Below are 20,883 nucleotides of genomic sequence, written 5' to 3'. Positions count from 1 at the left end.
CATAAATTATACACAATTTTTACAGGAAAACGCAATTAAAACAAAAAAAGTCCATTTTAGTGCAGTGATCAAAGTAGTCAGAGTGTTGCTATACTGAGGTTGTGCCAGTTGGTTGAAGAACTGAATGGTTGAAGGGAAGTTTCTGTTCTTGAATCTGGTGGTGTGGGACTTCAGGCTTCTGTATCTCCTGCCTGATGGGAGCTATGAGAAGATGGCATGGCCTGGATGGTGGGGATCTTTGATGGATGGTGCCTTCTTGAGGCAGCGCCTCCTGTAGATACTACCGATGGTGGGGAGGGATGTGCCTGTGATGTATTGGGTAGAGTCCACTACTCTGAAGCTTCTTGCATTCCTGCCCATTTGGATTGCCATATCGGACCGTGATGCAACCAGTCGGGAAACTGTCAGCAGTACATTTGTAGAAGTTTATTAGAATATTCCGTGATAAGTCGAACCTCCTTAACCTCTTAAGGAAGCATGCCACTGTCTTTACTTTCTTGTGATTGCATCGATATGCAGGGCCCAGGACAGGACATCCGATATGTTAATACTGCTGACTCCCTCCACCGCTGATTTCCCCCAATGTAGACTGGCGCGTGTTCACCCTCCTTCCCCTTCCTGAAGTCAGCCATCAGGTCTTCGGTTTTACTGAGGTTGAGTGAAATGTTGTTGTGGCACCACTCAACCAGGTGTCCTATCTTGCTCTGGTAAGCTGACTCGTCGCCACCTGTGATTTGTTCAACAACAGTGGTGGTGGTGTTGAATTTGTGTATGGCACTGGAGCTGTGCTTAGCCACACAGTGATGTGTGTATGGAGAGTAGAGAAGTGGACTAAGCACGCAGCCTTGAACACAAGCTGCAGGACCGTTTCCTGATGCAGGGTGTTGACCCAAAACTTTGACCATCCCTGTGCCTCCATCGATGCTGCTTGACTCGCTGAGTTCCTCCAACAGTTTTTTTTTGCAATGAGTTTCCAATGACTTCCTTATGAGGTAGTGAAAGTTTTAAGGAGAAAGTCACTTTGAACTATTATTTCTCCACAACTAGTTGTTAAGTGTTGCACCATAGTGTGACTGATCTCAGAGGAGATCAGTTTATTTTTGTTTTTTCAAGATATGTGAATGACTGTGACAATGCAGAGGTTATTGTTCAGTCCTAGCTGCTCTGAGGGTGAGTCTGGTATAGGCTGGACCTTGTGTGGGTGATAGATCACTTCCCTAAATGTCATTTTAACAAAATCTAATAGCTTTCAGTTACCTACTGTGGTGTCTGCCCACAAAATTATCAGACTCATTAAATGTAATTTTGCAATAATTTAAATCTTGGATTGTTGATCAAGTGCTTAACTGTGTGGCTACCAGATAAAAGCAAAGAAAATGAGACTTAATTGAAGGTAAACGGAAGCTTTTGGTGATTTTTGTATTGAACATATTTTACTCAATTTCTTTCTCCACTCACAGGAATCAACCATAAGCAGGAATATTGGGGCTTTGAGTTAAAGAAGTTGCATTTAATCATTCTATGCCTTCTGTATCCCTTAATGGACTTGCCAGTACTTTGTGAATCATCAGCACAAGGCTTGCTTTTTGCATGATTTTTTTGCACATGAAGCAAGTAGATCCAAGGGAGCAGTTAAAACTGAACTGTTTTGATATACTTGGTGCTCTGGCATGTCTGTTGTAATTGGAAGTAGGTTAGGTGTCAAAGCTTGTATATTAAGTATTGTGTGCTGTTCTGGTTGTCCAGCTGTAGGGGGGATGTTATTTAGCTGGCAAGGGTGCAGAAAAGGTTCATGAGAATGTTACCGTGACTGGAGGACTTGAGTTATAAGGAGAGATTGGATTGACTGGTATTGTTTTCCCTGGAGCATAAGAAGTTAGAACCATAGAACACTACAGCACAGAAAACGGGCCATTCGGCCCTTCTAGTCTGTGCCGAAATGGTATTCCGCTAGTCCCATTTACCTGCACCCAATCCATAACCCTCCAGACCTCTCCCGTCCATGTATCTATCCAATTTATTCTTAAAGCTCGAGTGAGCCCGCATTTACTACATCAGATGGCAGCCCGTTCCATACTCCCACCACTCTTTGAGTGAAGAAGTGCCCCTAATGTTCCCCCTAAACTTTTCCTCTTTCACCCTAAAACCATGTCCTCTTGTTACCTACTGAGGGGTGACTTTATAGAAGTATAGAAAATCATGAGGCGGGTAGATAAGGTGTATGGTCTTTTTCCCAGAATAGGGCATACATTTAAGGTGGGAGGGGAAAGATTTAAAAGAGACCTGAGAGGCAATGTTTTCACACAGAGAGTGGATGGTATATGTAACGAGCTGCCAGAGGAAGTTGTAGAGACAGGTACAATTACTATATTTAAAAGACATTTGGACAGGCATATAGATACTAAAGGCCTAGAGGAAAATGGGCCAAACACGGGCAACTGGGACTAGCTCAGATAGACATCTTGGGTAGTGTCGACGAGTTGGGTCAGAGGACCTGTTTCAGTGCTATATGATTCTCTATATTTTATAATCACACTTTGTGGAGCTGAATTATGTACCTTGATAATAGCTTAGTTTAGAAGTTGTTGCTTTGGTCAGTGTTTGTCTTGCTGAGGAAGTTGGGTAATTATCCATGTTTACAATTTTATTACCTCCCTGTGCTGATTTAAAATATTTTATTGTCAAGTATGGCAAAATGGACACCAACAGCTTTTTGTACATACCCATATTGCTATTTTATATGTTTTAGAGATTGGGGTACATAGCACAGCCCGAGGATTGAATTTGGAACTACTGTGTTCTTTTTTTCTCCCAGTTTAAAACTCTGCAAATCCTGGTGTTGCAGATTGAGAGTTCCCTGCTGCAAACAGTTCAAATAAGGTCAGGTGCCAGGGGTATATTCCCTTACATGGATGATCAATAAATAGCAGGGATGGGAAGAATTAAAAATGTCAAATGCAAGCTTGGAGTAAATTAGAGCTTTTTTTAAATGATAGTTAAAGCTCATAATGTTGCAAAATGATATGAATCCTAAATTGTTCTACTTGCATTGATGTTTGTGGCATATACCATGAAGATATTTGTGCCAGTAAAAATAGCAGTCTATTCCAATATGTCAAACAACAGTCTACACTGGAGCCAGTGTAGCAAGGCATTGCTTGCAGAAGTTGCTGAGCATGGTGTGACTCCAGCGAATTACTCCAAGCAGAATTGGACAGTTTGAAAGAAGTAGACCGTTGTTTTCAGTGCTGAAAAGACCAAGTCAGCTTCTGTTGACAAAAGTTGATTGATTTGTGCCGAAATGCCCACAGAGGCGTTAAGCTTCCATCAGTTGCAAATTTCTTATTTCTTGGCTTTAAAATTGCACTTAAAGAAGAAATGAAATGGCATTGATAGCAATAGCAGCATTTGTTCACTCACGGCATCCTAAATCATTCTCTAATTTAATACTTAGGTGGTATGGTCACTGTTGCAATGTGGCAGCACACTAAGTTGCACAGACTACTTGAGATGGATCCTGTGTTTCAATGATGCTAATTAAGGAATAAATATTAAACTGTGGACCAGGAGAACATTCCTTTGACTAGTGCCATGGATTGTTCTCATGCCAGACATGAGAATTTTTGTTACATTTACTCTGACAACATTGTAGTCCTGCAAAAGCTACAGGAACTCTCGCATTACAGTTGGTGAGCTCAAAAGCAAGCTGGACAACTTTATATCTTAATTGGTGTTGTAATGGTCTTGTTATAATTTATTCCACTCCATGCTATTACATCATTACTTTTCATGACCTTTACCTTTAGATTACGTTAACCTCCATTACTTAAGCATTTGAGTCATCATCTCTATGGTAGAGATCCATAACCATCACTCAAGCTGCTTGTCTTGCCTACATTTAGGGGAAAGGGTCAAATCAATTGAGATGTATGTATGTAGGAGTTTAGAATTACACGTACTGTAGAACAAGCAATTAAGTTTGTGACTTCGATGAATACTGAGCCTGAAGAAGGTTTGAGCTAATATGGTCATGTTAGACAATGGTATGCTGCCTGAATCTGCAAATCTCATCACACATTGTCTTTTAATTACAAAACTCTAGTGCCTGATGGAACCAATACAATTTCACAGGCATAGGTTATTGGGAACGCTTATTAAAGACTTTGGATACTGAAGCAATAGCTAGACTCTAATAGCCAAAATGTTGGATATTCTGGGAGGGTGAAGATTAATTGAGTCAAATGGCTTGCTTTATGCTAATTTATTTTATGATACCTTATTTAATCCATACTTAACCGACTTAAAACAGTGTATATTTCTTTACGCAGGAGATGTGTTACTTTTTCTCTCAGTTTTCTCTCATTTCTTATCAAAACGTGCACAATATTTTCTCTAGTTTTTTGGGGGTGAAGGAAATGTATTCATAAAATGAAACCCAAAATTATATCACTGTGGTTAACTTGCACCAATAAATGTGTTTAAAATTATCATGGGCTTGTGTTTCATGTGTGCTGGTTGTCATTTAAATACATCAAAGTAATATCCTGTATATGTATTTATTTTGAACCCATTTATTATCTAATGTATATCTTTCCCTCACTCCCTGGAATGATGTAAATGCCATATGGAAATTTATATATTTGTTTTCAATATTAAACGCACCATATTGGAACCAGCAAAAGAAAACACAAAGAACTGGTGGAGCAATCACTTGTATTCTATTTTTACCTTGGCTCTTAACATACAGGGAAGTTTTTTTTTGGTTCTGTTTGGTTATCCTCTCTTTCCTGTCTTTCTGCCCTATTTCTGTTCTTGCAGTTCTAAGATATCAGGCAACATCTACTTTAGCCTTTGACATCTGTGCATGTGTACAGCTTTCCTTCCCTTCTGGTGGGAATATTGTACATTGTTGCTACTTGAATTAAATTTTTCTTAACACTTGAAAAATCAGTTTCTTTTGATTGAGAACACTGGTTAAGAGATAAGGTATCTTTATTAGTCACACATACATCGAAACACACAGTGAAATACATCTTTTGTGTAGAGTGTTCTGGGAGCAGCCCGCAAGTGTCGCCACACTTCCGGTGCCAACATAGCATGCCCACAACTTCCTAACCTGTACGTCTTTGGAATGTGGGAGGAAACCTGAACACCCAGAGGAAACCCACGCAGACACAGGGAGAACGTACAAACTCCTTACAGACAGCGGTGAGAATTGAACCCGGGTCACTGGTGCTGTAAAGCGTTACCCTAACCGCTACACTACTGTGCCTGCCATAAGCTCTTGAAATCTAATCAGATTCTTTCTGATTATTTAGTATGTATGCACACAATACAATACAGATCATTTATTTGGGCTTTGTACTTATTTTTAATAACTATTAATAACTAATAATAGTTCAATCAGTGCCAGGTAGTAAAAGTATATTTCACACTTTAATATGTATGGATCTTCACAAAATCAAACCTCTTTGAAATGTAATCACTGATTTTTGCATGCTGCTTATGTACAGCCAAGTACCACTAACAGCATTGAGATAAATGGCCATTTACTCTGCTTTGGTTGGGGGTGTTTGAGGGATAAACCACTCATGACACTAAGAGAATTCCCTCTTTAGAAGAAAAAATTGCTCTAGTACTTGCATTTGTTTCAGCAAGTAATTTGAGTTTCAGTTTAATCTCTTCTGAGACATGACATAGCTAACCATGCAGCACTGTACACTACCTCAATGCTCGAGTCATGTATCAGTGTAAATTACAGATATGCTGGCCTTAAGTTACTTGCAACAACCTTTGCTCCCTGGTAACAGTGCTACTAGCTGAACCAAGTTAAACTGGTCCAGAATTTGCTGGTAAATGCTAATGTGATAGATTGGGCCTATTTGACAGATTGAGCACTGTATGTATCCAGGTGTCCTGTTGGTTGATTTACCATGGTGGTTGCCTGGATTAAAAGGTATGAGCTATAAGGAGAGGTTGGGCAGATTTGGATTATTTTCTCTGGAGTGTTGGAGGCTGAGGGGAGACCTGATAGATGTCCATAAGGCTATGAGGTATAGATCAGGTAGACGGTCAGAATCTTTTTTTCCCCCCCAGAGTAGAAATGTCAAATACTAGAGGACATGCATTAAAGGTGAGAGGGGGAAAGTTTAAAGATGTGTGGGCAAGTTTTTTTTTGCACAGAGAGTGGTAGGTGCCTGGAACAGGCTGCCAGGGAATGTGGTGAAAGCAGCTGTGATAGTGGCATTTAAGAGGCTGTTGGACACATGAATATGCAGAGATATGGAAGGGGAAGTCGGGATAACACACACGTCCTCATTGAGGGGTCAGCGGTGGAAAGGGTGAGCAGCTTCAAGTTCCTGGGCATCAACATCTCGGAGGATCTATCCTGGGCCCAACACATTGATGCAATAGTGAAGAAGGCACTCGAGCGGCTCTTCCTTGTTAGGAGTTTGAGGAAATTTGGTATGTCACCAAAGACTCTTGCAAATTTCTATAGATGTATGGTGGAGAGCATTCTGATTGGTCGTATCACAGCCTGGTATGGAGTTTCCAATGCACAGGATCGCAAGGAGCTGCAGAGGGTTGTAGACTCAGCCAGCTCCATCATAGGCACAACCCTCTCCACCATTGAGGACATCTTCAAGAGGTGGTGCTTCGAGAAGGTGGCATCCATCACCAAGGACACCATCCAGGCTATGCCCACTCCTTGTTGCTACCATCAAGGAGGAGGTACTGGTGTCTGGAGATCCACACTGAACGATTCAGAAGCAGCTTTTTCACCTTCGCCATCAGATTTCTGCAGTCCATGAACACTACCTCGTTATTCCTTTATTTTTGCACTTTTTATTTAGTTCTGTAATTTAGCGTAATTTTTATGTCTTTGCATTGTACTGCTGCCGCAAAACAAGTAAACAACAAGGACATAAGTCAGTGATAAATCTGGTTCTATTGGATCATCTACAGGCAGAAGAGAATTAGTTTAATTTGGCATCATGTTCAGCACAGACATTGTGGGCCAAAGAGCCTGTACCTGTGCTGTACTGTTCTATATAAAGTTAACATTTCAGATCAATGACTTTCCCTGCCATGAAGAAAGTTCAGTGATAAAGACACAAGAGCTTCTGCAGATGCTGGAATCTGAGGCAACACACGCAAAATTCTGGAGAAACTCAGCAGGTCTGGCAGCATCTTTGGAGGGAAATAGACATTCTTGGTAGTCTCCAACCTGATGGCCTCAACATCGATTTCTGATAACCCCTCCCTTCTTCCCCCCCTTTTTCCCTCCCTCTTTCTCCCCCCCCCCCCCCCCCCCTTGTCTTCCCTCATTTCTGTGGCTCTCTCTGCCGTCTGATGATCTGCCCATCTATTCCCCACCTTCCTTTTTCCAGGGTCTACTGCCCTCTCCTACTAAATTCCTCCTTCAGCCCTTTGTCTTTTCTACCTATCACCTCTCAGCTTCTTGCATCACTCCCTTTCATTCCCACCTCCCCCACCCACCTACCTACCTTTCCCCTCTCACCTGGACTCACCTATCACCTGTGCTCCTCCCCCTCCCCCTCCCTTCTCATTCTGGCTTCTGCCCTCTTCCTTTCCAGTCCTGATGAAGGGTCTCGACCCGAAACATCAACTGTGTATTTCCCTCCATAGATGCTGCCTGACTTGCTGAGTTCCTCCAGCATTTTGTATGTGTTGTTCACTGATAGAGTTTTGCTGTAGAGGAAGGAGTGGGTGCAGAGAGAATTTTTAAAAAAAGGTGGCAGGCGGGAGAGAGTGAATCTTTTTCACTTCATAGCTTTTAACATTTTTAATTTATAATGGGATAGTTTATCAAGTTCTCCTCTAACTCCAAAAGACACTATGTAGGTACAATAATTAGTTTCTGTCATTAATTCCTTTTTTCTGTCTTCATTCTTAGTCTTTGTCTAAAATTTAAACAATGGTCCTAATATTAGCTGTCAGAGCAGCAACACCAAAATATTCAGACTGACAACAAATAAAAGCCATGTTAGGTTTATTATTGCAACTCTAAGCGCTCAGTTATTTGGTCTGTCATCAGTGCTTTGGGCTTGAGTATTTTGAGTGACTTAAGTGTTATCAACTTTGCTGTATCAGAACAAGGTTTATGGCTTTCAGTAATTGAAAAGCAAAACAAACTGTAAATGCTGGAAATCTGAAATAAAAACAGCAATGCTAGATGTACACAGCATATAAGGCAGCATTGTGGAAAGAGCAAAACAGAGTTACAACTTGTCAGTAACCTTTCATCTGACAGTAAGTCATTGACCTTAAGCATTAACAATGTTTCTGTCTCCATAAATGCTGCCTGACCTGCTGAGCATCTCTAGCAGTTTTGTTTCTATTTATGACCAGAGTCTCGAATGAACGCAAGAAATAGGAAAATGATTGGGGCGTGACACAATATGGCCTCTTGTATACTTGTCCCATGTTAAATGGTCACTGAAGGTGGTATACTTGCCTGCCTATGGCTGGAGAAGTGGCAAGGGACATTATGGAGAGGAGCCAAATCTTTTCGGGTAAGTGAAGTTGGAAGCAGATATCTTTTCTCTCTTGTATATTGTACAGAACTTTGTACATCTCTTCTCTCTCCATTTCAGTCATGTTGTGAGGACTTTGTCCTTGTTTCAACAACAATGTAAGTGAAGCTCATTATTCGCTTAGTTAATAACTGGGACAGTTTACATATTGTCATGAGGAATGCAATACAAAATAGCTGAGACCAATTTAGTGTAACTTGAACATGTAACCACGTGAAGCAAAGAATGTTTGTTTAATTGCCATTAGTTTTTGACTTTAGAAATACATACTGCTTTTATTGAGTTTTTAACCTCTTTAATTAAGTTTATTTCCTCATACCAGATCATAATTGCAACCTCTTATTTCTGGTATTGTTCCAGTGAATCTTTGCTGTGTCCTTTCTGTTAAACTTGGCTGCCATAGTTCTGGACTGCAGGCAATATTCAGTATGGCAAGCAATGTCTGGTACAAGTTCAACATTGCATCCTTGATTTTATCTTTAGTGTCATAGGCAGACAAATCCAAGAACTCCAGTTTCTCTAATCCTGTTTTTGACAAATTTACACCTTAAAATTATTAAATAGTTGTTCTGTTCTTAAGTTCTCATCTCTTCAAAACATTGATTGGTCAAATTGTATGGCCTTAACAAAAATATGCTGTCTCCTTAATTAGCGTCTCATATACATATTAACTACATTGACCTTGACTCAAAGTTTAGCTAGAGTCAGAGTAAGTTGATCTGCCTTGCAATTTCAAGATCACCCTGCTCTCTTCTGAATAGGGTATACAATTTATCAGCTGCTGGTTCTTTGGCAATTTCATTTTTAAAGATTTTGGAGTATGTTTAATATCTCTGTTAGATCCTCCTGACTACCATATTTTTTGATGCATGTTATCTGGGCTTGTGGTGGTTCACTTACAGTTACAAAACTTCAGCTGTGGATGTTGTCCTGCTTTGAAATGTTTGATTGCAGACGAGTACTTTACTAATCTGCCTTTTCTTAGCTAGGGACACCGCTCAATCCAATATAGTTTGGCAGATTTGTTTTGATTGTAATCTTGGTTTGTAACATTTTGTATGTTCTCCTCATGTCTGCATGGGTTTCCTCCCACATTCCAAAGACGTACGGGTTAGGAAGTTGTGGGCATGCTATGTTGGTGCCGGAAGTGTGGCGACATGTGGGCTGCCCCCAGAACACTCTACGCAAAAGATGCATTTCACTGTGAGTTTCGATGTACGTGTGACTAATAAAAATATCTTATAATAAATGGCAGAGTGACAAACCAAGGAATATGGAGAAGTTGAACATTGGTTCATTTTCTGATTTTAACCAAATTGGTTGATCTCTGGCTTCTCTGCTCTTGGGCTGAAGAAAGGAACCCATACAGGTCCTCCCCAAGTTACAGCAGGGTTCTGTTCCTGTGAGCTGTTTGTAACCTGGACAGCGTGCAAGTTGGAAATGCGGCTGCGAGCCGAGTTCCCACATGGCAAAAGGTACTGGCAGCCCCGCGGTAGCTGGCAAATCTATCCTGTCAGTCTCTTAATCATTCGTATGTACGAGGTGTACCTAAGTTGGGCGTTCGTAAGCTGGGGAGGACCTGTACCAGTATTGGTGTCTTGATTATTACCCAGTGTTTGGAACAAAGTGCCAGCATGAGCCTGTATATGACTGTAATGCTTTCTTTCCAAATCCTGCCATATGCTCTGCAACGAATTGATGTCTTCTGACATATCCAAATAGTAATGAGAATTAGAGACGTGAGACAGCAGATGCTGGAATCTGGAGCGACAAACGTGATGCTGGAGGAACTCATCGGGTCAGGCAGCATCTGTGGAGGGAAATGGATGTCTCAACCTGAAATGTCAATTGTCCACTTACCTCCACAGATACTGCCTGACCTGTTGAATTCCTCCAGCATCTTGTTTGTTACTAGTAATGTAAACTTGTTCTTTAAATTCTGAGTTCTAAGATTTGTTCCATGTGTCTGCTTCTAACCTATTACATGCTGGTTTCTCAGCATAGCTCCAGGAGCCAGTTCATGAAAGGCTGGCATGGAATTTGAATTAAAAGGGTTCTGCACCATGTAACTCGGTTAATTTAATACCACAGATGCTGCAAATCTGAAATAAAAACCAAAGGGCTAGAACTGCTTGGGTCAGAGAAAAACTGAGAAACAGGGTTGGCATTAGACGGTTAGAAAGACAGAAGGATCATTGGCCTGAAACACAATATTTTTTCTCATGGTTGCTGCCTGACATGTTGAATATTTCCAGCACTTTGTTTTATTTGGACAAGAGGCATACAGATGAGAAAATCCATTTCACCCATTGTAAAATGTAGTTCTGTATAATTTTCATTCCTTTGGCACATCCATCCCTCCTGCGTTGCTCTTGCGTGCTCTCTCGCTCTTCTCTTCTCCCATCCCCCCCCCAATCCTGTGTCTCTCTCTGTCTCTGTTCCACCCCCCCCCCCCGTATGTCTTTCTCTCATGCTCCTTTACTCTGTGTGAATGTCTTCTGCATTAGAATTTGTAGAAATATAAATCTGTGTTATATTTGCTTTATTGAGATTTTAATATTTCGCTGTGTGCCTTTCACATTAGTCTTTGAGTGTGCTGAGCTAATAGCCACTGCCTAGAGAAGTAGTAGAAATTAGCACAAAAATATTTCATTTTCCTCATTACAGCATGTTGATATATCAAGTACTTACCCCACTGGCTCTGAGTTTCTTGGTTAACCTACAGCATACCAAAAAAGGGCTTTTAAGCTCAGGGTTTCATTCTTTCCCTTTTTTCTGTGCTCCCTCTGTATCAATTGTCAATTGGATTAAGCTCTGGCCATGAAATGAAGGGAGTTTTGCATGCTGTATGTGAAACTCTGGCCAAGGACATTTTTTAGCAAATTACTTGGTAATCAATTGTCTAGCAACTAATGGCTTATCACACAGTTTGCTGTCTAGCAAAGAGACAAATCTAGTACTTGAACACTGCTACCCATCTGTAGCATGATGCTCATCCCCAAGTATTGAACAATAACAGTGTTTATAAATTGTATTACTGGGGACTGAAATTCTGTGGAAGAATTTTGAAGCTGTTGGAGTGGTATGTCAGATTCTTGGTTGTATGAGCTTAATTGGATATTTGGGTTAACATAATTCAGCTTGTTAAAAGCATTTTTTCATGCTATTCCCTGCTCTGGTAACATTAGCACATGAAGAATGGTTAAAATAAGAAGCATGGATATAGACTATTGACCTATTGTATTAATGCTAACTCTCCTGGAAATCTGATTTTTCTCTTTTCAAGTATTTTCTAATAACAAATCTTACAGCAGAGTTGATTATTATTTGGTTATGTATTTTTATGAGTATATTTACAGATTTGCAAGAAAAATTTGCTCCGAGCTTAGATCATTTAGGCTGAATTTAATTATTAGAAATGGTGCATCGTGGGTTTCTATAGTATTGTATAGTGCCACTTTGTTACGTCACGGAATGGTAGCGTGTACTTTTGTGTTCAGGATTTTTGTGAATATTTTCAATGTTGCCAAATGTCCAAAATGGGCAAATAAGTGAGGCTGGTCACTTCCCCTTAGGAAGGAAAAGTGAGAAACATCAGGAATTTGCAGAATGAAAAACTGATTACAAAGCCCAGGCAAATTGTCTGTTTGTCTCTCCCTCATCTGTGCTATTGTGCTTGGCACTGAGAGAGCATGGGCCAGAGAGAAAGTGAAAAAGGAGTTTTCTCATTCTAACGTTAGAAGTATGAGGAAAGAGACACTGAAGTGAAGGTGCATGTCAGGAGCTGCAGAACAATTACAGCATAGCCAAATCTTGGCCGCACATCTGTTTACACTGCACTGAACTCGTTTTACCTGTTGATCAGTATTCTTCATTGACCATTTCCCATGCTGCGCAGCTTTCCCAGCCTTGGATTCTTGCCAGGTTATAGTTTCATGAACTCCGGAAAAGTTTCTTCCTTTGAATAAGTGGTTGTTGTTCAAGTACAAATCTATTTGGTGACTGCGGCTGTGGACTGGTGGAAGTGGAATAGCCTGGCAATAGAGTTATACAGCATGGAAACAGGCCCTTTGGCCCAATTCATCCATGCTGACCAAGATGCCCATCTAAGCTAGTCCCATTTGCCCATGTTGGGTTCATATCCCTCTAAACCTTTCCTATCCATTTTTCTGTCCATATATCTTTTTAAATGTTGTAATTGTATCTGCCTCGACCACTTTCTCTGGCAGCTCGTTCCATATACGCACCACCTTTGTGTGAAAAAGTTACCCCTCAGGTCCATTTTAAATCTTTCCCCTCTCGCCTTAAATCTGTGCCCACCAGTTTTTGCAGCAATACGCAAAAGGTGCTGGAGGTAGCATCTATGGAGGGAAATAAACAGTCGACGTTTCAGGCCGAGTCCCGAAACATCAGCTGTTTATTTCCCTCTCTGGATGCTGCCTGACCTGCTGAGTTCCTCCAGCCCCTTCTGTGTATTGCTCCAGATTCCAGCATCTGCAGAATTTTTTGTGTCCCCCTCTAGTTTCTGATTCCCTATCCCTTGGAAAAATACTGCGTTCACCTTATCTATGCCCCTCGTGATTTTATACATTCTATAAGGTCACTCCTCAGTCTCCTATACTCCAAGGAATAAAGTCCTAGCCTGATACCTGTCCTTATTGGAATCTAAATGTGCATCTTCATGTTAAGAGGCCTTTGTGTTCAGGAGTGCAAAGCCATTTTCAATCTTCCCCTTCCAAGGCTAGTATTGCCTTAGGACTTGTATCAACTCTTGCATCTGTGAGGAGCTAAACTGCCATTGGTTGAGGATTACAGCAGAGACTCTGCTGCTAACTGGATAAATTTGGAGCTGCAATTGAATTTTATTTTTAAATATTAGGATTGTTCTGGACATCTTATGTGTCTTGTCTCTTAAGATCCCAGAAATTCATCACATGAATGGAAATAAAAACAAACATACAAATCAGGAATAGAAAAATCAAAAAAGCGTGAAGATTAAGGTCAGCAATCAAAGCTGTGGTAGAAGTGAAGAGATGGGGGAACCTGGGTTGGGAGTTGCAGTGAGTTGGAACTCAATGGCATACTAGTCAGTAATGGGGACAAAGAGCATTCTGCAGTGAGAAGGATGGGAAGTGCTTGTGAGAACACAAAGGTGATGCAGATCATATAGGGTCAGGCCTGGTCACATAGTAGGAAAGTAATTATGTACATCATATAAAACATGTTAGCTGCTTTATGATGGGCATTTTAAATGCACATCACCCAAGACTGTGAGTCTTTTCCTGTTTTGAACCTCCAAAAAAAAAGTTTTATTTTTGTTTCAGTAAATAATGCATAATCTTTCTTCATTGTAGAAATTGATTTGAAGACCAAATGTATCGTGGACGTTGAAGGCAACCAGACCATCCTCACTCCAGCTAATGCAAACCTCAGCAAAGGAGATGCCCGGTAAGCAGTCCTCCACATTTTGGTTAGCAGTGTTACATAAGAACATAAGAAATAGGATCAGGGGTAAGCCATCTGGCCCATTGAGCCTGCTCCGCCACGCAATAAGATCATGGCTGATCTGGCCATGGACTCGGATCCACCTACCTGCCTTTTCCCTATAACCCTTAATTTCCCCTACGGTGCAAAAAAAGTTAGTTTGCTTGCTGCTGATTTTTTTGTTTGCAGTGTAGTGCACCTTGGAAGAGACTGCTGAGTCACCCAGCTGTAAGATGCAAACAAAATTTTGAAATATTACCTTAAACTGTTGCATATACAGCATCTTAATTCTCAGTATGAAATACTTTTGAACTTGATCAGGGCACTTTTCCTTCTGTATGCATGTTTGCATACACTGATTGCTATCTGCATGTAAACAAAATTTTATTCTAAAACTGGATTAATCTAGCTGTACGTTTTTTTTTTGTAACTTCTTCCTAGTTTCAAAGTTGTGAGAAGGTTATTAGAAAGCCAGAGGTTGCAGAAGATCGATGACATTAAACAATGCATCTCAATGTATTTGAAGAAAATAAGAAAAGCAACCTTCGTTTGTATTGTTGTGTTGTTTATAGAGAATAATAGATAGCTTAGAATGATTTTTAAAGCTGTAATCTTCATAACATAATTGTGAATTATGCATCCATAAATCTATTCGATATAATGTGAACTCCTTCAATACTACCATTGTTGCATTTGTTCAATTCTATTCACAACTCCTCAGCAAGTAAAGCTACCCACGCCTGCATGCAACAAGACCCAGACAACATTAGGGCAGGGGCTGATAACTGGAAGTAACACTTGCACCACAGAAGTGCCAGGTGGTCACTTACCCTTGACCCTGTTCCCCCACCATTAATGTTTTGTGGCTGGGGATCACCATTGAACAGCAACTCAATTGGACCAGCAAGATGAATACTGCACCTACAAGAACAGATTGGAGACTGACTATCCTGTGGCCAGTGACGTGCTTTCTGACACCCAAGGCATTTTGATCATATACAAGGCACAAATCAGGAACACATGAAATACCCTCCACTTGTCTGGATAAGTGTAGCACCAACAGTTCTCAAAAAGCTCAACTCCATCCAGGACAAAGCTGCCCATTAATTGCACCACATCAAACACTCTACGCATTCATTCCTTCCACCATCAGTTCATAGTGGCTGCAGTCTGCAAGTGATCTGCAGTTACTTTCCCATGCTTCTCCTCCCAAACCTGTGACCAAAGGCAACATGGAACATCGCCACCCGCAGGTTCTCCTCCAAGTTGTACACCACTGTGACTTGGAGGTACATCACTGGGTCTAAATCCTGGAACACTACCCAAAAACGCTGTGGGAATACTTTCATCGGAGAAACTGCAGCAGCTCAAGAAGTTGGCTGACCACCACCTTCACAAGGGCTGTTAGGGGTGGGCAATAGCTGTTGGTCTTGTCAGTGATACCCAGATCACAAAATGAATAAAATAAAAATTAATTCCTGGTATCCAGTACTGTGTACTATTGAGCAAGGGATTCCCTTATGTGAACATCACTCTGCATTGTGAACAGAAAAGCACTGACATTTGGTGTTGGAGAATGCTGCAGTTATAAAACTGGTGAATGTGCAATAAATTATTGTGTCAAATTATAACTAATGTGTGAACAATTTGAAAATGACAGAATCGGGAACTCTTCTAAAAGTATTACTTTGCTCTTTTGTTGTTTTTTGGATCTTTGCTTAGATCTCCAATTTAGAAAACAGTTCTAGGTACCTCTCGCCATTCTTGCCTATAATGTTAAATCAAAATATTTGTGGCACATATATGTATGATTGTGTAGCTGTTGATTCACCAAATTCCATGTTTCTAGATTATTACCTGGCATGTTGACTCGTATGTTTCGTAACAGTTCTTTTCTCTCCTGTCAGCAAGCTCAGTATGTCTTTTGTGGCTCGGGGAGGGGTGGTTTTCAGCTAGAGATTGATCATTGCCACTTGCAGATACACATGAGAATGCAATTGTTTCAGTTCTGCCTCCCTAAGTGAAAACTCATGTAACTGAGCTTAGAAAGTAGCCGTGTGAAGCCTTTTAAAACCAATCCATTTTCTTCTACTTTATGGCAAGGGTCAGATAAATTCTGATGGGTTGTCCCACTGGGCTGTCCCAAGATCACATTAGCAGTGAAAGGTTGGAACGGACATAAAAATATTAATGATATTTGACAAACATTAGTAAATTAGTACAAAATTCAATTAAAACACAACAAGATATTGCATTTTGTCAATTTGGATTTTACACCTCCAGGCTATAGTGATTGCTGGTTGCCTTGTTTCTCTGTAAAACTAATCACCACATGTGACTTTCCTAATTTTATCATTGTCACTGAATGTGCAATAATGGTTGAGGTCCTGCACAATAATTGTTTTGTACAGGGTATCCAGCATTGGCTTTGAGAAGAGTCTCCTGATCTGAAGGAGTTGAGAAGGAATGCATGTCAGACTCATTGTTGGAATGTTTTTATTTTAATTAATTTGTAAGTGTCTTAGTTTGGCAAGAGTATTAAGAAATTCAAACAATATATAGTAAAATATAATTCACAATGGCAATTTAAAAAGCCCTTATTTATTGTTAATTATAGTCAATCATTCACTCTCTCCCCTGCAGACTGGAAGCTCTAGCATCGTGCCAATTTTATATTAAAACAATTTACAGGAGATCATGCTGCATTGCCAGACTCTGTTTATAATTTCCTGTGTGGGATCTTGATTTTCAAATGCACTTTTCCTTTAGATAGCTAAAGGCCACACTGAAAGCAAGAGTGAATTTCATCAGTTCACTAAGAGGTGGCTCCTGAGATACATGAAGCAATCATGTTTTCCAGGGTCTTGTTGTAGACCTTTTATTATACAACAGTGGAAGGTTGATGGAGGACTTTTGTTTTGCAGATGTCAGGTGTAAGTGCATTGTTGTGTATGACTCAGTGAAGGAGTTGACCATTATTTGGAGCTTAGTTTCACTGCACATACACAAGCTGTGTTTGCGTAGTAAAATTGGTGTGAAATTGTTTATGGAGTGGAGATGATATAGGTCGATCAGATTTCCATTAATTCTATTGATTAGCTGCACTCTAGTGGGAAGTTTGTTTGTGATGAGGTGTAACGTTGTGGTGAGAAAAGTGCTTGGAGAACAAGACTGTAAGCCCAGCAAAAAGCTCATGGCCTACCAGACAGTAGTGGTTCCTGCCACCTTTTGTTTCTGAGACATGGTCTACCTACATCAGGCACCTCAGGGCACTGGAGAAATACTAACAACAGTCTTTACAAAATGCTCCAAATCCAAATGTAATAAGAGAACCAATGTTAGTATCCTCTCCCAGGCCAGCATCCCCTGTACTCATTGCACTCAGGGTAGGCTATTTTGTTTGCATGCCTGACACTAGACTACTGAAATGGACACACATTGCTGCAATATAACATGGGCAGCATGGTAGCGTATATGGGTGGCATGGTAGTGTAGTGGTTACCATAACACTATTACAGCACCAGTGACGGGGGTTCAATTCCGGCTGCTTTCTGTAAGGAGTTTGTACGTTCTCCCCGTGTCTGTGTGGGTTTCCTTCTGGGTGCTCCAGTTTCCTCCCACATTCCAAAGACATAGGGGTTAGGAAGTTGTGGGCATGCTATGTTGGCGCCGGAAGCGTGGTGACACTTGTGGGCTGCCCCCAGAACACTACGCAAAAGATGTGATTCAATGTACATGTGACTAATAAAGAAATCTTATCTTAAGTGCAGCAAATGATTTGGGAAGCAAATATACGTGCCAAACTACCCATCCACTGCCCCAGCTCCTGCTCTCTGCGCTCCCAGGTAGAAATCCATAGATCCCATTTTGGCCTCATCAGCCACCACAGACCCTGCAGAATTTGATTGGAGGTAAGTTGTCTTCGACCTCTAGGGACCGCCTAGGAGGAAGAAGATGTATCCAATGCAAGCTGATTTGCCCATCTGTTTATAGAACTGAGAGTTAGTTATGGCCAAGAGAAAATTGAAGCCTATTTTTAAGTTGCCAGTGCCAATTAGTCATTCACACTCTACGCAAAAGATGAATTTCACTGTGTTTCAATGGACATGTGACCAATAAAGATAGCTTACCTTATAAATACTGCAAAAAGTCTCTGCCAGTTGTTTTTTTAAATTTTTCCATTTTACTCTGCATTTCTTTTCCTCATTTGAAAGACTTTAGGATTAACCTGTTTGACCAAGCTTTTGCTCATCTCTCATGACTGTGTACCTCATTGGTTGAAGCTTGTGTGAAATGCCCTTGGATATTTTACTTTGAATTGTATTAATTGTTCTTCCTATTGTTGATATGGTTGTAGTTGTTTTTGGGGTGAGGGGAGTGTTGTATATGCTCAGAAATGGGCCATATAGCTCAAAGTTCATGTCTGTGTTCATGTTGTACACAAGCTTCGTACCACTTATCAGAAGATTGTTTATGTTCCTTGTTCTCTGACATGTCTTTCTACTTCTAGCAACTGTGCTAGCTGCCTCTTCCACTGTCACATTCTCAACACTGTTTAGGTAAAGAATTCCTCTTAGAATTATTGTTGACTGTCTGACATTGATGGTCCCCAGTTTTTATCTACCGTCCAATTGGAAGTATCTCTACATCCACCCTTTCATGAATGTATGGACTTCCCCTGAGGTCAGCCCTCTGGCTTTTCTGGAGTGAAGTGTTCCCATCTTTACTGAAACCATAATTTCTTAATTCTGGAACCATCCTTCAGTGCTTCTATAATATGGAGAGCAAAATTAGTCATGTTATTCTAATCACGGGTCAGTACAATTTAATTTCAAAACATAAAAAAATCCAGATGCTGGAAATCTGAATGAAAAACCGAAAATGCTACAAATACTTAAAAGGTCGGGCAGTATCTGTGGAGAGAGAAACAGAATTAAAGATTTAAGTCGATCACCTTTCATCAGAACTAGAAGAAGTTGGAAATGTGTACTAAGTTACAGAGTAGGGGAGAGAGTGGAGACGACAAAGATCTAGGTGGGCACAATGGTGCAACTAGTAAAGCTGCTGTCTCAGTGCCAGAGACCTGTGTTCGATCCTGACCTCAGGTGCTGTCTGTGTGGAGATTGCAAGTTCCCTCTGACTGTGTGGCTTTCCCCAGCGTACTCCGGTTTCCCACAGATGTGCGGGTGATACGTTAATTGACCACCATATGTTGCCCCTAGTATCTACGTGTGTGGTGGAACCAGGGTGAGTTGATGAGAAGGTGGAGAGAATTAAAAAAATGGATTAATATAGGATTAGTATACAATAATATAGGATCAGCATGGACTCAGTGGGCCCAAGGGATTACTTCCATGCTGTATCTCTCTGCATATGTCTACTTTCAGCTGGGGTGGGGAAAGGGAATTATTTAACAAGACAGACAATGACAAAAATAAAGTGCAGAAATACATTAATAAGTTTGCAGAATAGCATGGATTTTGCAAATTAACTTCAATATAAGTACTTATGATATGGTACATTGACGTATGAAAACAAGAAGCCTAGATGTTTGGAAATAGCATATGGAAGTAGAAGGTATAGATACATTGATTATTAAAATCAGTCATGCAATTTAACAAGACCATAATAAAACTGACATCTGCTTTGAGTAAAAGGTTGGTTTCCATGCCAGGAGATGAAAGGATCTAACACCAGATTCAAGTTTATGCGAAACGGAATGTGGGATGCACGGAAGCCCAACCAGAAGTTAAATTTGACCTCAATTAAGGAGGCCGCCAATGAATAAGGATCATATCAGAAGTTCACCCTTGGAAAAAAATTATTGAAAACTTAACAATAATAGGAGACTGAAGTGTAGAAATGTGAAATGAATTTCCTGTTTCTTCCCCTCCACCACCCCAGATGCTGTGACAAAAGCATAATCATCAAAAGAATTGCATTACTGCCAAGCTGCTAACTAGAAATCAGTTAGCTAATGACAATAAATCAAGGGGCACCGTTACTAATTGTGAGCAGGTCCTTTGTGGCTTGTGTGTATCTGGCACCAAAGCATGTCTTATGACCGACTTATGACAGCATTCAATATTTTAAGTTGAAAAATTGTTTTAAAAATATTTTTTCTTCTGAAAATGTAAGTGCCTGTGACTTACAGTACAAAATTATTTTTATAAGAATTGTTTAGTACTCCTAACACTTGAAAATTCATGTAGAAAGAAAAATCAGAATTTAGATTGCATATTTCATTCTAATACATCTGTCATATTTAGACAAATGTAAGTGATTTGCTTTTCATAATTTATGCAGTTTTTATTTGATTAGAGGTGTATAGAGACACAAAGTGGAATGATTAAATCTTGAGCACTGATCCATTTTAAACGAAGGTACATGCGTGCAAATTGGTACTTGGTGTCTTTAGGGCAAATGTTAGGAAGTACTTTGCATATAGTGATAAATATTTAAAGTGGTCAGGTGGGCTAATGGATGCAATAATTTAGAATCAATCCACAGGAAAATATTATAATGAGACCATTTTAAGTTTTACGGTGCTGGAAAATTGAATAATCTTAGTCCTTTTTTTAAAATCATATGAATTATCTATATTCTAAATAGTTTGCACCATGAACAAATATATATAGTGTAACAGTGCTAAACTTGTATTATTTATAGAGTTAGTTTGCATCCATTTTGTTGTTGTTGCCAAGGCCCATCCCAAACTGCTGTCACCTTGAACTGCTACGCTCTGTGTTGTGTGTTATTAGACCACTGCTGTCCTAACACTTAGTTTTCTGGCACACCAATTAGTGCAGTTGATTGCTTTGATCTGTAATAATCCGAATGT

The 20,883-nt window shown here is 40.2% G+C and overlaps 1 protein-coding gene across 1 annotated transcript in view; it reads left to right on the top strand.

The window, feature by feature from the left end:
* The window catches only part of LOC127567954 (kinesin-like protein KIF13B), a 160,084-nt gene that overhangs the window by 9,695 nt on the left and 129,506 nt on the right, over positions 1-20,883 (top strand). The window contains exon 2 of the mRNA XM_052011196.1: positions 13,913-14,006. Within this exon, the coding sequence (XP_051867156.1) occupies positions 13,913-14,006 (94 nt within the window). The remainder of the gene's footprint in view (positions 1-13,912; positions 14,007-20,883) is intronic.

The sequence above is a fragment of the Pristis pectinata genome, chromosome 3, assembly GCF_009764475.1.
Source record: "Pristis pectinata isolate sPriPec2 chromosome 3, sPriPec2.1.pri, whole genome shotgun sequence".
Taxonomy (NCBI): domain Eukaryota; kingdom Metazoa; phylum Chordata; class Chondrichthyes; order Rhinopristiformes; family Pristidae; genus Pristis; species Pristis pectinata.
Note: the sequence above shows the minus strand (reverse complement) of the source record. Positions and strands in the feature narration are given on the sequence as shown.